The sequence below is a fragment of the Callithrix jacchus genome, chromosome 1 (assembly GCF_049354715.1).
Source record: "Callithrix jacchus isolate 240 chromosome 1, calJac240_pri, whole genome shotgun sequence".
NCBI lineage: Eukaryota > Metazoa > Chordata > Mammalia > Primates > Cebidae > Callithrix > Callithrix jacchus.
Window position 1 is genome coordinate 198,589,056 of NC_133502.1, and position 17,397 is coordinate 198,606,452.

The window sequence follows — 17,397 nt, forward strand, 5'->3', positions numbered from 1 at the left end:
ACCCCGTCTTTACTAAAAATACAAAAATTAGCTAGGCATGGTTGTGTGCGCCTGTAGTCCCAGCTACTCGGGAGGCTGAGGCAGGAGAATTGCTTGAACCCAGGAGGCGGAGGTTGCAGTGAGCCGAGATCCTGCCATTGCACTCCAGCCTGGGTAACAACAGTGAAACTCCGTCTCAAAAAAAAAAAAAAAAAAAGAGAAAACTTTCAAAGAAGGCAAAGAAAATGATTGATCCGAAGGCTGAGCTTTCCCATAAACAGGCCATGCTGAGAAATACAAATGAAAAAGACTATCAAGATGCATGAAAAGAGAAACCCCAAACAAAAGAATGATGAAAAGACTCCACAGGGAGAACTACCTGTCTATCTGGTGGACCGAGAGGGACAATCTCAGGCTGAAGTACTTCCCAATATGATTAGACAGGAACAAAAAGAGAAGGAGGGGAAATGGGAAGTCCCTCTGCCTAAAGTACATGCCCAGGGAGAAACAGAAGTCTTAAAAGTTACTCCAACAGGAAAGAGAAAGAAGAAGGCATGGAAGAGGATGGTTACTGAAGTCTGCTTTGTTGGAGATGGCTTTATAAGAAAACCACCGAAATATGAAAGATTCATCATGCCAATGGGCTTGCATTTCAAGAAAGCCCATGTAACACATCTTGAACTGAAAGCCACCTTTTGTATACCAATACCTGGTATAAAGAAGAATCCCTCAGTCCTGCTGTATACAACTGTCGGTGTTACTACCAAAGGTACTATCATTGGGTAATATGAGCAAATTGGACCTTGTGACTCAAGGAGGCAAAGTTATTTGGGGAAAATATGCTCCAGTTAGCAACAATGCTGAAAATGATGTATGCATAAATGCAGTCTTACTGGTTTGACAGCAATTTCATATACAATTATTGAGGACTACACACCAATTGAAAAAAAAACTGCCATTATTGTAACATTTCTGAATACTACCAGTCATACATGTTTGCAATCATTAAAAGATTTATTAAATTGTAAACATTAAAATAGAAAAAAAAAAAAGAATGGGCAGCCAGGACCAAGGACAGTGGGTCACACCTGTAATCCCAGCACTATGGGAGGCTGAGGCAGGAGGATAGCTTAAGCACCAGGAGTTGGAGACCAGCCTGGGCAACACAGGGAGACCCCCATCTCTACCAAAAAAAAAAAAAAAATTAACAGAGCACACAATGGTGCACACCTGTGGTCCCAGGTACTTGAGACACTGAGGTGGGGGAACTGCTTGAGCCCAGGAGTTCAAGGCTGCAATGAGATAAGCAACTGAAGTCCAGCCTAGATGACAAAGTGAGACCCTGTCTCCAAAAAAAAAAAATTTTTTTTTAAAGTGGAGGTAGAAGATTTGAACAGATATTTCTTCACAGAAGATATACAAATAACCAAAAAGCACTTGAAAAGATGTTAACATCATTAATCACCAGGAAAATGCAAATCAAAACCACAATGAGATACCATTTCACACACACGAGAATGGTTATAATAAAAACGGTAATGAGGATGTGGAGAAACTGGAACCTTCATGCACTGCTGGTAACATTATAAAGTGTGCAGTTGTTTTGGGAAGCAGACTGACTGTTCCTCAAAGGTTAAATATAGAGTGGTCATATGACCTGGCCAATTTCACTCAGGGCAATATGTATCTCCAAGAGAACTGAAAAGGCATTCCTAAGTTCTACTACTACATACAGAACATTATACACAAATGTTCACAGCAGCATTACTCATAACAGCCGAAAGTGGAAACAACCTAAATGATCAACAACTGATGAACGGATGAACGAAATGTGGCAGGTCTATACAATGGAACGGTACTAGCCATCAAAATAGTACTGATACATGCTTTAACACAGACAAGCCTTGAAAACACACCAAGTGAAGTCAATCACGAAAGGCCACATATTATATGATTCCACTTACATAAAACGTCCACAGTACATCTACAGAGATAGAAAGTAGATCAGTGGTTGCCAGGCATTGGGAGGAGGGGGTAATAGTGATTACTAATGAACATGAGATTTCTTTTTGGATTGTTGCAAATGTTCTGAAATAAAGTAATAACAGCAGTTGCCCAACTCTGTAAATAGATTAAAAACCACTAAAGTGTATATTTTAAAGGAATGAATTTTATGGCATATAAATTATATCTCAATTAATTCTAAAGCCAGAAAATGAATGGACAGCAAAATATCAGCGTGGAGGCAAGTCTGAGAGAGAGAATGGTAACTTCAATTCACAGAAAAGAAAGAAAGGAAAAGAAAGATACAAAAGGGGGGAAATTACAGAAATGATTTAAAACCCCAGTTTGTGGGGAGGGAATAAAATAGCCAGACACAAACTGGCTAACTCCCAGGAGACAGGAGACTCTAAAGTCCTGGAGAATTATAAAAAACAAAGAGAGAAGTATTTTTCACCCAATAAAAGGGGAATAATAAATGAAAAATAACATACAGTATCAAGAGGAAACAATATATTTCAGAAAATACTTCTGAATATTTTTCTGAAATAGGATTACTCTTGATTTGGAAAACTTTGAATTGTGCAAAATTGACCAAACTATATACAATGAAATATAACATGTTGTGTCTAAGATGGCTAATTTTTGACTCAATAACGAATTATATTTGGCTGATATTATTTTTCTTTTTTTTTTTTGTTTGAGACTGAGTCTCACTCTTGTCACCCAGGCTGGAGTATAATGGCGCAATCTCGGCTCACTGCAACCTCCACCTCCTGGGTTCAAGTGATTCTAACTCAGCCTCCCATGCAGCTGGGATTATAGGCGCCTGCCACTGCACTCAGCTAAATTTTTTGTATTTTCAGTAGAGACGGGGGTCTCACCATGTCAGCCAAGATGGTTTCGAACTCCTGACCTGAAGTGATCCACCCACCTCAGCCTCCCAAAATGAGAGAAGTATGTACAATCAATCCTTTCATTTTTTGGATGATTTAAATTTCTCACTTTTAAACATAATTTAAGTTCCTGGCAAATGACTCCTTTTACGTATGAAAATGAACTCTTACCTTGGAACCACATGAAATTTTAAAATAATGATTTTTCAGTAAAAACCTCTGCTGTTCAGCCGGGCACGGTGGCTCACGCCTATAATCCCAGCATGTTGGGAGGCTGAGACAGGTGGATCACGAGGTCAAGAGATGGAGACCATCCTAGTCAACATGGTGAAACCCCGTCTCTACTAAAAATACAAACATTAGCTGGGCATGGTGGCACGTGCCTGTAGTCCCAGCTACTCGGGAGGCTGAGGCAGGAGGACTGCTTGAACCCAGGAGGTGGAGGTTGCGGTGAGCCGAGATCGCACCATTGCACTCCAGTCTGGGTAACAACAGTGAAACTCCGTCTCAAAAAAAAAAAAAAAAAAAACCTCTGCTGTTTCAACCTTTAGGAAACAAGGCAATTCTGGAGTTGGCAAAGCTTTAGAAATTCCCCATCAATCAGGACTTCCTGAAGATGGCGAAAGTATAACACACAAAATAAGAAAGAATAAAGCTGACTTTCCCCAAGAAGGGAGAGCAAATAAACTAGCAAAAAAGACTGGTGTGTTCATACAGTGAGGTCTCGGGAGAGCTACCAGTTTTTCTCTGAAATACCATTTGAGAGTTAACAACACATTTCTTTGTTTTGCTCCAAAATGCTCTGCCCAGTAAATTCCCTCTTCTCTCACTACCATCTACTACTAAGTGAATTTAAAGAAACAAACTTCAGTGGACAATGGGATACAATGAGACAAACATGCATCTATGGAAATATATGACTAGGTGTCAAAATGCGTAGAACTGATAAAAAATGATGGGTTTAGGGAAAAGGGATCAAAATGAATAAAATTGGCCACGGAATGCGTCTGCACAGGATAGTTCTGAGGTGTACTCAGAAAACCAAGCAGGTTACGAGAGGCCCAACATAAGGGGCTGAAAAAGAGGCTCAGGGTGGGCTGAACAGTTTATGTTAGGACCACAACAAAGAGACTGGCTTTCTTAGAGCCAAGGTTTTTGTTCTGAATGGACTTAGACAATTTGGAATCTTAAATACCTTCCTAAGTTTAGCTTTGTTTTGGAAAAAGACTTTAGATGTTAAAGACTTCAGAGAAAATAAGATATGGTGACATCTGTGGTTTTGGAAGTATTTTTCTGTAAACTCCCATGGAGTTAACTTCAGGAAATGGAAAATACTCTGACCCTCCTACAGGACTCAGACATAGAACAAAGTGGTTAAGACGGGAGGTTCTGGCGTTGGTCTGTGTTCAAGTTCTATCTCTGCTACCAAATAGCAGTGAGACATGGGCCAAGTTACTTAAACCTTTCTGGACCTCAGTTTCCTCACTATAAAAAGTTGCTGTAATCAGAAGAAAAAAAAGTTGCTGTGAGGAATGAATAAACTCCTACTAGAGCACTTCCAGTGACCCAGTGACCAGCACACAGTAAGAATACATAAATACTAGATCTTCCATTCAGAATTACCGTGGGCAACGACTCACTCTAAGTTATTAAACATAATATGAACAAATCTCATTACCTCATGAGATGATTTATTAACGGAGATTCAAGGAAACCCGACATTTCTAGTGTCCCGTGCAATGAGTCACCAACTTTTGGATTTTGTCAATATTCTCAAAGACTGTTTTTCGCCCTTCTGGTTGAAATTAAGTGTATACATGTTACCAAGAAAGGTTTTGCTGAAATGCGAAATCATACAAGTCAGGAAATCCAGAGACTTGAGTTATCCTGGGTAAAGTGGATGTCAGAATTTCAAGTATGTCAAACGTAAAATAAAGCCTTCATGGCCTAAGTCAGACTTGTAGTTCTACTGATGTTACATAGTGACAGTGCACAGCTTAGGATAATTTATGGAGCAAATGCTGAAAAAGAAACATATTACTAGACACAAATTTTACTTCCTCAGGGAGAGCTTTAAAACTAGCTACAGACTGTGAGTATATGCCTTCAGCATGCTGAGCTGATGCCCTAAAGAAAACATAAGTCTGATGGGGCTGCACCTTCAGGCTTGCCCTGGGATGGCAGTCTTTCCTGCAGGACAGTGAAGGCTTCAGCACTTACTGCTAAATATAGTTATCCTGTGGCTAACATGCTTTCAATGTTGACAGACAGATTTGTCAGTATGGACATCTGACTGCCCTTGCCCCATAGCCATTCCCTCCTCCAGAGACCAACTGGGTTTTGCCCAGTTTATTTATTATTGGATAGATTTTTGTTCCTCACTATAGTCAGAACAACCATTAATTGCCACGATGTCTAAGACTCATTATTGCCACCCTCTTTCCTTTTTCCCTTTCCTGTCTCATTCCTCTCTGTGCTTCTCCCAACAGCTGCCATCGTTGTGTGATAAGGCCAACCTTCTATGGGCATGAAATAACCCCCGCCATCCCATCAGATCCCCTCTCCCTCTTCTCATGTGAGTGCCTCGTACTCATCAGGCACCTGGAACAAAAGGGTGTGGGATTTGAAATCAGAATCTAGGTCTCTGTCACCATTCTGCCACTAACTAGCTGTGACCTTGGGTAAAAATATGCCTTAGTCAGGAGAATTGCCTGAACCCAGGAGGCAGAGGTTGCGGCGAGCCAAGATCGCGCCATTGCCCTCCAGCCTGGGTAACAAGAGCGAAACTCCGTCTCAAAAAAAAAAAAAAATGTGCCTTAGTGTCTTAGGGACAGTATGTACATTGTCTGTTTCTCAGGACTTCAATGAGAAGTAAATGAGTACATGATAGGGTAAAACCAGAGGGTACCCTGGAATGATTTCCATTCCTCCTAGGAATGGAGAAGCTGTTCTAGAAGCCCAAGTATGCTGGAAGATTGGCCGCCAGAGAGCCGAAATTTTCTTTTATTTAATCCATTAAAAGCCTGAGAGAATTTCTGAACCTCATGCCCAAATAACCTCTCCAGAATAAGGATATCCTTTGCACTAACCATTTTATATAGCCGTCTTCAACTTATGAGATTCCTTATTCATGGTTGGAGTGTTATCTAAATCAACTGCTTAAAAAATAATATTTAACATTCCTTTTCCTTCTCATAAAAATGAAAATCTAGAAGAGAAAAAATTTTTTTAATCACCCATATCCCGTTACCAGGTGATAAATATTTTTAACATCTCAATGTACCTCTTTAAGGCTTTTTTTTCTGATTCTTTTCATAAAACATGTAACATATTATGTATTACATATTATTTCACAACTGTTCTTTTCCATGCAAGAATGTATCAAATACTTCCCTTAACACTCCAACTCTTAGATTTCAACCAGAGGACATTTTGAATCTATTTCAAATTTATTTACTTAAAGGATAGTGATCTAAAGAGGACATCAGAAGCCAACACAAAATTTTATACATAAAACTTTTTGGCTTATTTTAGAACCCCCAGGAAGAGTCCAGGTATTTATAAAAGGAACTTTTATATGTGGTGGGATAATTCAATTAACAGGCAAATGCAAAAATGTTAAAGAAATGTTCAGAAAGCTGAATACTTACAAGCAAATTCAAAACTTTAAATATTATACAGACCATATCATTTGGAATGCCAAAATCTTCTCTCAATTGAGACATATTTTCAGATGTACTTAGAGTTCTAACAAATTAATAGAAACTGTGAAATGAAAAAGACCTTTTCTATGGATAATTGATCAGTTATTGCCTTATTTCTCAAGTCAAACCTGCAACAGAAGCAAACAAATGTTGTATTCTAAGAGAAAATAATAATAAAATATAAGGTACTATAAAGTGAGAAGGCTATTCGTCACTATAAACCAAGGATGAGCATGTAATATGTCACTATAAAGCAAGCAGCAGAGTTAAACTGAGGAAGCATAAAAGAATACCGATCATGACAGCTACAGCTTTAAGGAGTTCCACAAAACATGAGTCTGATTCATTTCAACATGAAGAGAATAGAGGCAAGAGAAAAGATCCCCTACCTTTAATTAACTAGGGAGACTAATGACAAAATGGACTCTTAAAAGCCATTACTGGTCTTTTGCTCTTAGATAAATACTAGTACCCCTCCCCCCTTTTTTTCCTTTTTTTGGCTTGGTTTTTCTTTTTGTAGAGATGAGGTCTCACTATATTGCCCAGACTGGTCTCAAACTCCTGAGCTCAAACAATCCTCCCACCTCGGCCTTCCAAAGTTCTGGGATTACAGGGATTACAGGCAAGAGCCACTGCACTCGGCCAGCATTTTTTGTTTTAAAATATTTATGCCAAAGATACAGATTACACTGCCAAACTTAGGGGAATGTGCAAAAAAAACTTCCAACAAACCAAAGAGAAAAAAAAAGAAAGGATATGAAGAGTCAAAAGTCATATAAAAAATTCAAAGGATCAATTAACATAAAGACATTCAACCTCACTGATAAATACAAATTTTAACAAGAGACTTATTTTTTGTCTACAAAATCATAAAAATTAAAAAGAAAAATACGGAAAAATGAATACTATCAAACTCTTGAAGAGCAATTTTGGCAGTAATATCAAAATTTAAAATGTGCATGTCCTCCCAGCAATCCTTTTAGGAATTTCTCCTTTCATAATTTCTCTTAGGAACAAGTAAACTAAGGCATACAGACACACACGTATAAACTGTGTTCACAGAAAGTTTATTTATTTTTTTAGACAGTCTTGTTCTTTCGTGCAGGCTGAAGTGCAATAATGTGATCATAGCTCATTGCAGCCTCTAACTTCTGAGTTCAAGTGATCCTTCCACCTCAGCCTCCGAAGTAGCTGGGATCACGGGTACACATCATCATGCCTGGCTAATTTTTTTTTTTTTTTTTTTTTTTTGTAGAGATGGGGTCTCCCTCTGTTGCCCAGGCTGGTCTTGAACTCTAAGGCTTAAGTGATCTTCCTGCCTTGGCCTCACAAAGTGTTGAGATTAATGTGAGCCACCACATTTGGCCAGAAACATTATTTATAACAGACAAAAACTAGAAAATATCTAAAATACTAAATGGACTTACAACATAGGTTAAGTAAACTATACTATGTCCATAAGAGATTTTACTCAGCTTCAAAATAAATCACAGATATTAAATAATAATAATATGGAAGATGTTTGTGAGAAATAAAGCAAATTGCAAAACCATACATATGGTCCATGTGCTGTAGAAAACTAAAATCGATACAAGTAATACATGGCTATTTGTTTTAAAAATTCCTTTGAATATATACAGAAAATGATCTAGAAGGATACACTCTAAACTGCTTCTAGTGTTTCTCACTGTGTTACAAATATCTGATAGCAAGAAGCGGGGACTAAGTTTTTATTTGAATTTTTGTTATAAGCAGATATAATACTTTTCTAATTTATAAATAACAAATAAAGGAGGAGGTTCTCTCAAAAAATTAAAGTGTAACATATCACACTGAAATTAAAAATGTACTTCACATCTACTAGTTAAGTTAGCTAGTTACATGCTTCATAAGTAAGCCAGGTAGTTAAAATCCATCAAACGTGAACACCACCTACCTCTTTAGGTGATAAATTTTGTGTGTATACTGTCCCTTTTCTCCATCCTTCTCGTAAGGTTCATTCTTCAAGACTTCTATTCCTTCCCCACCACCAGTCTCATTCTTACTGGCTTCTGCAACAGAGTAAAGCTGCCCAACCTGATACTGAAATTTCAAAGAACACAGAAACTCAGTAAGGCAGTAGGAACTGCAGAATTTGGTATGCTAAAATCTTAATATAAAAGATACAGAAAAGCATATCCAAACCATTTAGCACAACTGTATTCAACATGAAAACACAACTCAAATTACAAATTTATATGTTTAGGAAGACAAACAGCATATTATCATACAGTTTTAAAAAACTATATTTTATAGAACTTTCATTATTTAAAAAAATTGCCGGTTACAAATACTTTGGTGCCTTTACATTATCCATGGATCATGAAAATGTCTCAACACTTGTTTCAACTTTTGAACAATATATATTTGTACTTTCCAAAGCATTTTCGCCTCTATTATATCTCATTTAACCTCACAAAATTCCAAGAAAGGTATGGCAGAAATACAACTGGCACTTTGCCAACTAAAGCTGAGTAACCAGCACATTGTTCTTAATGATAAAGGGAAGGGATATAAGTTGTAATAACAAAAGCCTGGAGATCCAAAGAAACATAACAGACAGTCCCAATCTTAGTAGACTTCTGGGGTCATTTTTTCCTTATGACTTATTTGTGATGCACCCAATTTGGTCCTTCTTCACTAACCAGAAACAGTACTGGGAGCCCAGGATCAAAAATGTTCATTGTGAGTCCTCAAGTAAACAGAATAAACGGAAACTGTTTTGAAAGTAATATAAATAGACACATATTACTATAAACGGCAGGAAATTGCTGAGAGTAGTTTCTGTTTCATTTAATGTGAATCAGAAACCTCAGAGACCTGTATCAATACCTGTAAGTCCGCTGTATTTTCTATATCAATCTGGAGTCACTAGTTCCGAAGAATGTTGGAAAAAGTTCTTGTGTTCTAATTTGTTCCAGTGACCCAACCATGGCACTATCTGCCATCTCTTCAAATTTGGCTAAAATTGTTTCTTCTAATGAAAACAGCTTGAAGAAGTGTATTTCTTCTTGATAAGTATATTTCCGAAGAAAAGCTATAAAAATCTACCTCTAAGAACTTGTAATTTCAAAACTAACACTTTAGGTGAGGGACCAAAACAGCAGGTAGTTGTAATCTTAGTAAACATTCATATCTATAAATCACATGGAGATATGATGCTATTTTGCCCATTAATTAAATCTAAAAATACACCCACACGCACACTCTTACTCAATTTAGAAGCGTTTGGGAAGTTGAAACCAAACATATGTCTTAAATGCTCCAATTTCTGTAGGGCCTGCAGAGAGGACTGTATTTCTCCATTCAGCCTTCCATGACACAACACTAGGGTTAGTCTAATAATGCCACAATCCTTAAATACCTTCAGTATGTACTTTTAAACACTATCATATTCTAAAACGGGACTAAAATGAGTCTAAGTTAAAAGATAAATTTCATTTTGGTCAGGAACACACAGTAACGAAAATTGAAAAGAACTCTATCCAAAAAAATGCTAACGGACTGACATTTTGTGGCATGCTACTTAGGCTTTCTTTCATTCCCGTTTTTTAAGAATAAGAAAAAAAAAAGAGTAAGAAATAGACACAGAAGGCATGTTTTAAAAATGTGAGCTATGCCTGGCACAGTGGCTCATGCGTGTAATCCCAGGGCTTTGGGAGGCCGAGGCAGGCGGATCACCTGAGGTCAGGAGTTCAAGACCAACCTGACCAATATGGTGAAACCCCATCTCTTCTAAATATACAAAAATCAACCAGGTATGGTGGTGGGTGCCTGTAACCCAGCTACTCAGGAGGCTGAGGTAGGAAGAACTGCTTGAAGCCAGGAGGCAGAGGTTGCAGCAAGCTGAGATTGCGCCACTTCACTACAGCCTGGGCAACAAAGCAAGACTCCATCTCAAAAAAAAAGAGAAAAAAAGTGAGTATAACAGAAAGCCAAGAAGAGTATTTTCAGTGACAATACCAAGACTCGAAAATATTCTGACAAGCTAATTCAACCAGCTGAAACCAACAGAAAAAAATCTAACAGAAACAAATGTCAATTTCCACATTCAAGTTCAAACAATCAATTGTGCAAATAGAGAACAGGGGTGCCTGGCTTCTCTGGAGTGTTTTAATACAGTGAATCCTCCTGAGATATTCACAGCTGTGTTCACGTCTACATTAACCAGTGCCAGATAGCTACTCTCTTTCACTTCCTGCATTTCTGTCTGTCTTCTGTCAGCTGTCGCTTCTTAGGTTATCAGTTTGTTTTGTCCCACTTCCAAGTCACTGCTTCTAATCTACTGTCAGCTCTAGGAAAACCAGAAAACTGAGCAATGGGAACTGTGTGCACGTTACAGAAGAGCCTACAGGGTTTTATGGGTTTTGCTATACATATCTTGATTTCTCAGAAGCTATTTCTGCTCTTATCCTCATTCTTGGCTATACTACACATGGCTATGACTCCAGAACATGCAGGTTCTGTATCGTGTGTAGACTGAGGAAGACAAGAAGCTCTTACAGTCATATGCTGGTCATACCATGTCTGGAATATCGTTTGCAGCTCAGATCAACAATTACAACACATATAGTAATGGGACCAGCTGGTAAGGAAGTCTACAGATCATGCTCTATTAGGCCAAATGAATGTGCCAGGAATGTTTAACCTTGGGACTGTCTAAGATGAAATAAAAGGGCTTGTTGGGGAGGTGGTTGGCTGGAGGGGAGAGCTGCCATCAGAAAACCTGAAGGATTACCACTGCAAGACAGAACAGGTTTATTTCCCATTGCTCAAATGGGATAAACTGTCAACAAGAGCCAAGCACTATAGGAAAAGCAGATTTTGGGTCAAAGACAAATGTTTAAAATGCCCAACAGTAAAGTAGGCTGCTTCTCTAAGTAGCAAGTTACTTAACCTTAAACTACATAAGCTGAGGCTGGAGCCTCATTTCTTTGGGATGTTGTAGAAAGATTCCTGCACTAGACAGGAGGTTAAACTACATTCTTAGACTCTTCCAGAACAAGGCAGTGTAACAAGAAATTCATTTGCAATTCATTATCACAATTCATTTTGTCACATCAGGTGGAATGAAAAGGTAAATCAATACTATGAAAATATGAACTTAGAATAACATATCAAAGTACAGTACATATATCAACAAAATAATGCAGAAGCAAAAAAAAACTTACCTCCTGAACAGAACATGGCAAAACCACACGGCTAAAAAGACAAAAGAAAAAATATATGCATTACTTATGAAATAGCTTTAAACACAGATCTCTAAAGACATTTTACCCTAAATCCAATGATAAACAGAAACAGGTCTCTTAAATAAAAAAAATCAAAGGGTGTCATGGAAGAGGGTCTCTGCAATGCCTACACCCTAATTGGGGAACTAAAACTATCATTTCTGGATGTTCATTTGCATTTAGTGTTCCCAGGACCCCAAAGAGCAGCTGCGGAGATTCTTGAGAGTAAAGAAAAAAGAGAAAACTCAACATTGAAAACTGCAGGGTACAGAATGTAATATTTGTAGATGGTCAGGTCAGGTTGCCCTGACAACATTTTTAGTATGGTTTCACTCTCCACCTGTATACTGTGCATTTTGTTTTTATGATGGTTCTCACAGAATACTTCTTCAATCTCATGAATGAATGCTTCCAGAAACCGTTCTCTCACTATTCAGTTACTCCTCAAGTTTACTAAGAGAAAAATAAAGAGCCATGTAGAAATAACAAGAAAAACATTTTACTATGGAAACTACCTTGAACCTTAGACTAATTCCTTCTAGCATACAGACAATATGTGTTTGATCCTGTTCAGGAGTTTGTCATTGTATATACCAAAGAGATGTCATCATGGCTCCATTGCAAGCAGTCTTAAAGGCCAAAAACAATATCGTGGTATATTATTTTATCAAAATGTTGCATTTTATCTCTAGATTTGATAAGGAGATTCCTTACTTTCTTTCCACCACAAATTCTGAAAACCAAGACCATCCCTGTATATCAACTGTCTCATAATTATAGTTGGTGCCAAGACAGCAACTTCTTTTTTTGGAGTGGGGCATGTATGATCCTTCTCATATTTTCCTAATCTTACCCGCCACTTTATAGAAAACTTTCAATAGTTTTCCTCATTCTAATTTCTCTTCAGCTGTAGTTTTTTATTTTTTCTTACAGTAAGAGTCATTTAGCTTACTGCATTAGTGACAATCTTTTCAGTCTAGACATTCTTTGTTAATAGTCTTTCCTATACCTAAGCATGAAGAGAGTAATGCAACCCAGATTATATCCAGTTTGCCTTCCAGCTACACTTTCCACCTACTCCTTCCTCCCTACTCTCCTCAAACATGGCTGCCTAAATGTTCACATCACCTCAATCTCCAACATGTACAACACACGTCTGTTACTCCTTCCCTTTGACAACCAAATTACCACCACTCTTTGTCTTTCTGATAATGGTGATCCAAAAACAATGAACATTCTCAAAGCCACAGTGGTCACTAATTTCTACTCTCCATCAAGAATAAACTTCTTGCCAGCAGGGTGGCTCACCCTTGTAATTCCACCACTTTGGGAGGCTTAGGCGGGCGGATCACGAGGTCAGGGTGGGTTCAAGATCAGCCGGGCTAACACAGTGAAACCCCATCTCTACTAAAAATACAAAAATTAGCTGGGCGTGGCGGCACACACCTATAATCCCAGCTACTCTTGGAGACTGAGGCAGGAGAACCGCTTGAAGCCGGGAGGCGGAGCACCACTGTGCACCAGCCTGGGCGACAGAGTAAGACTCTGTCTCAAAAAAAAAAGAATAAACTTCTTCTAAGTCCTTCCATACCTAAAAATTCCGAATCATTTTAGTTCTCTTCTCAGTACACACTAACTTGCTCACTGTCCCAGGGCATAAAATGGGGGAGAGGAGTCTAGAATGATATAGGTTGGGAGCATATTATCAGGATCAGGACCTATAATACTATAGTCAGAAATCCATTAAATTCATTCGGCAATAAGGAATCCCAGAACGTTGTTCTAAGATTAAGTGACAACTACAGCTGACCTCAAGTCATCTGCAGGTGGTTAAAAACACTGACACGCAGGAGAAGTGGGAAAAGCTACCTTTTGGGAGGTTAGGCAAGAAAGATGATGGACTGCAGACGGAATGGAAGGAAGGGATAGGGAGGGAAGAGTTAGTCTTCCCTGAAGTTTCACAGAACCAAAGAATCACCGCTGAGTAATTTTACGCTAACAGGAAGATCCCTATTTTTATTTAATAACACTTTCAAGGAAACTTCTTTCACAAAATAAAAGTGACTGATTAAGACATTCTGAACAATGAGTCAAGTAACTTCAAGATTTGCTTAACAAGTAAAAGTGAAAAGGAACATACAGGCTTTGATTTTCTGTTGTTATTCTAAAAGCAGTATTCAACTTTCAGTGCCAATCGAAAGTTTTTGTCGAAAACGTTCAAATGTCTAAAAATTCTCGTAAAAATTATCTTCCAAATGGAATCGGTAACAAATTCTCTAAAACCAGGACTCTACATTCATGGTAACTCTGTCTACTGCTTAAATAATAAGTTGAAGGAAAACAGCCCACCCCGAAAGTCAATTCTAACATTTTAATTCTTATTTTAAAAAAATAGAGGGCCAGGTGTGGTGGCTCATGCCTGTAATCCTAGCACTTTGGGAGGCTGAGGCAGGTGGATCACCTGAGGTAAACAGTTTGAGACCAGCCTGACCAACATAGTGAGAAAACCTGTCTCTACTAAAAATACAAAACATTTAGCAAGGCATGGTAGCATGTGCCTGTAGTCCCAGCTACTCGGGAGGCTGAGGCAGGAGAATCACTTGAACCCGGGAGGTGGAGGTTGCAGTGAGCTGAGATGGTGCCACTGCACTCCAGCCAGGGCAACAGAGGGAGACTGTCTCAAAAATAAATAAAATAATAATAATAAATAAATAGAATTTATAAGACAACAAACATTCGCCAAAATATTTCAGTTACCAATACCTTCACATAGGAATGAGCTATTCATCGCTTCTAACAAACAAGAGTTTTAGAAAGTTGACTTAGGAGTAAGAAGTATCAATTTTTCATCGAACAACACTGAATACAGCATGCTAGGATTAGATTCTGTGCTAGATACTGACATTACTTATGAAACAACACCTATGTTGTTTCTAGGGGAGATATACATAAACCTAGGGGAGATATACATAAAGAGTGAAAATCCAGAAATTTAAGGCTGGGCCTGGTGGCTCACACCTGTAACCCCAGCACTGTGGGAAGCCAAGGCAGGTGGATCACCTGAGGTCAAGAGTTCAAGACCAGCCTGAGCAACATGATGAAACTCCATCTGTACGAAGAAAAAAAATTAGTGGGGCATGGTGGCATATGCCTGCAATCCCAGCTACTTGGGAGGCTGAGGCAGGAGAATCGATTGAACCCAGGAGGTGATAGTTGCAGTGAGCGGAGATGGTGCCACTACACTCCAGCCTGGGCAACAGAGCAAGACTCAGTCTCAAAAAAATAAATGAATAAATTTAATTTATAACTCTTTGGGAAAAATAATTAGACTTTGGGCATATGTTGTCAACATTCATTATCTGGGCACATTTAAATTTTTATAATGAAAGCAAATGTTTGCAAAAAGCATAGTGTGCAAATTCCCAGTGGGAACTGCTTTCCAAGAGTCAGCTTCATACTACTCACATAACTGTCAAACGGATCTACTGAACACTTTTTTTATGTGTCTGTAACATTTCTGGAGGGAGGAAATACTCCAATGAAAGAAAAATGACTAGATCTGTTTAAAATCAGTTCTGCAACTAACTTGCTCTGTAACATGGGCCAAGTCAAGTTCCTTCTTTCTTATTTTCTCCATTTGTTTTAGCGTCTGCCACCCATCTACCTACATGATATAGAAGTCAGAGTAATTAACACTTGTTTGATACACCGTATAAACAACTTGAAAGAAAAGTTTTATATAAACCCAATTCGAATTTTCACTCTACCAACAAAAGGCAAAAAATGTCTCTTCTCAACATCTCTGTCACTGACCAAAGTTATCATTTTTCATCAATTCGTTAACAAATATTTACTGAGCACCTATTACATGTGAAGGACTATTCTAAAAACTGGGGATATGAGAGTGAGCAAAACAAATTCATGGCCCTTACATGTAGAAAGAGAATACAACTAGTAAGAGAAAAACAAATTAATAAAAAATTGCATTGCACGTTGGATGGTGACGTTGGATGGTGATTTGGAGACCGATAAAGCACGGAAGGCAAATATCAAATAGTGGGAACGGCAATTAGGTCTTCAGAAACGAATTCCCTGAGAAGGCAACATCTGAGCAAAGACCTGGAAGGAGGTGAGTTAGAGTGCTTCGAGCAAAGGGAACAAAAGCAGGTGGAAAGGCCTTGAACTGAACTTACTGTACAGTAGTGGAGGAACAGCAAGGAAGTTTGTGAAGCTGGAATGGGCAGGGGAAAGGTGGTAAATGAAATCAGGGCGGGAAAAAGTTAAAAGCCTGTAGGCTGTTGCAGAGGCATAAACTTTTTTTTAATTCTGGGTGAGAGAGGAACTCTTTGGGAGGTATTAAGCAGAGAAATGACATCAGTGACTTTTTAAAGAAGGTTTAAGAATACTAAAAATCATGTGTCTGGAGTAAGGCAAAAATATTTCTAAGAATCTAAAATGAAAAATGTGAAAAACAACGAATGGGCCGTATTCGCCATCCCTAGCTGCTCAAAGGATGCTGACGACACGAACCAGCTGTGACAGATGAACACATTCAAAGCCAAACAAATTTCCGTAATGTTCACAGTCCTTGCCAGTGGGAAAAGCAGTGACTTTTCAACAAAATCACTCGGATGATCGCATGCACCTCGAAATCCCTCCATTTGACAGACCACGTGTTAACTTCTAAGAAAGTAGGTGGGGCCCGGGGTGTCATCTCATCTTAAAACATGCGGAAATCAAGAAAAGAAAATGCTCTCCCGTCAAGTCCACGGAGCTGCCCAGCTGCGCGCAGGCTTTCCAGATTCCCGGCTCCAGCACGAACTTCAGGGCGCCAACGTCCCACCCCGAGTCCTGACATCTGGGCTGCCTTCAATCGGCAAGCCAATCTCCCGCAGGTTACCAGCGGACTCCACCCCAGACGACAATCACAGTCAGACCCAACGTGTCTCCCCACCCTTGGACTACGGCTCCTTCCCACCGGCGGACCTGGGGGTGGGCCCAGACCCAGGCTGGGGGTGGGGGGGTTGGGGAGAAGGCGGGTCCCAGCGGAAACTCCCGGCCGCGCCTTCCCGAGCCACGCGCTCGGGCCGGGACCCAGCCGCCTGCGCCGCGGAGAAGTGGGAGGCCACGTTACCACGGCAATGCCTGGAGGGCCGAGGGGCGCGATCAGGGAGGGGCTTTAAGGGGGCCAGGGGTGCGTGTCGGAGGGAGGGGGAACCCGCAGGGAGCGGCTGACACAGGGCTGACTCCGATTTAGGGAGAGCGTGCCATTTCTCCATCAACAAATCTCGAGTCACTGCAGTCCCACGGCCTAGCTCGCGCCCACGGACCCACTCACAATTCCTTGATCAGCACCATCTTCCCGGAACCCCCACACGGCTACCGCTGCCACCACCGCCACCGCCGCCGCTACCGCCTCTCACAGCGCCTGCGCGGCCCCTCCTCCCTGCCCCCGTACCACCTCCGCGCCTGCGCACCTACACTCTTCCGCCGCGACCAGTCGCGTCAGCGCGCGAGGGGGCCTAGCTCCGCCCAGTTCCGTGCCCC

The 17,397-nt window shown here is 39.9% G+C and overlaps 1 protein-coding gene and 1 pseudogene across 3 annotated transcripts in view; one reads left to right on the plus strand and one right to left on the minus strand.

Moving 5' to 3' along the window:
- PITPNB (phosphatidylinositol transfer protein beta) overlaps nt 1–17,280 on the minus strand; it is a 68,346-nt gene extending 51,066 nt beyond the window's left edge. For both annotated transcript variants that reach the window (XM_009008505.4, XM_002743636.6), the window contains exons 1-3: nt 17,189–17,280; nt 11,791–11,821; nt 8,517–8,662 (exon numbers count right to left, since the gene is read on the minus strand). In XM_009008505.4, coding sequence (XP_009006753.1) covers nt 8,517–8,662; nt 11,791–11,821; nt 17,189–17,208 — 197 coding nt within the window. In that variant the 5' untranslated portion in view covers nt 17,209–17,280. The remainder of the gene's footprint in view (nt 1–8,516; nt 8,663–11,790; nt 11,822–17,188) is intronic.
- Nucleotides 225–2,756, plus strand: LOC144581395 (ribosome biogenesis protein NSA2 homolog pseudogene; annotated as a pseudogene). The gene has a single exon (XR_013532079.1). The product of XR_013532079.1 is annotated as a ribosome biogenesis protein NSA2 homolog pseudogene (transcript).
- Nucleotides 17,281–17,397: the final 117 nt, after the last annotated feature.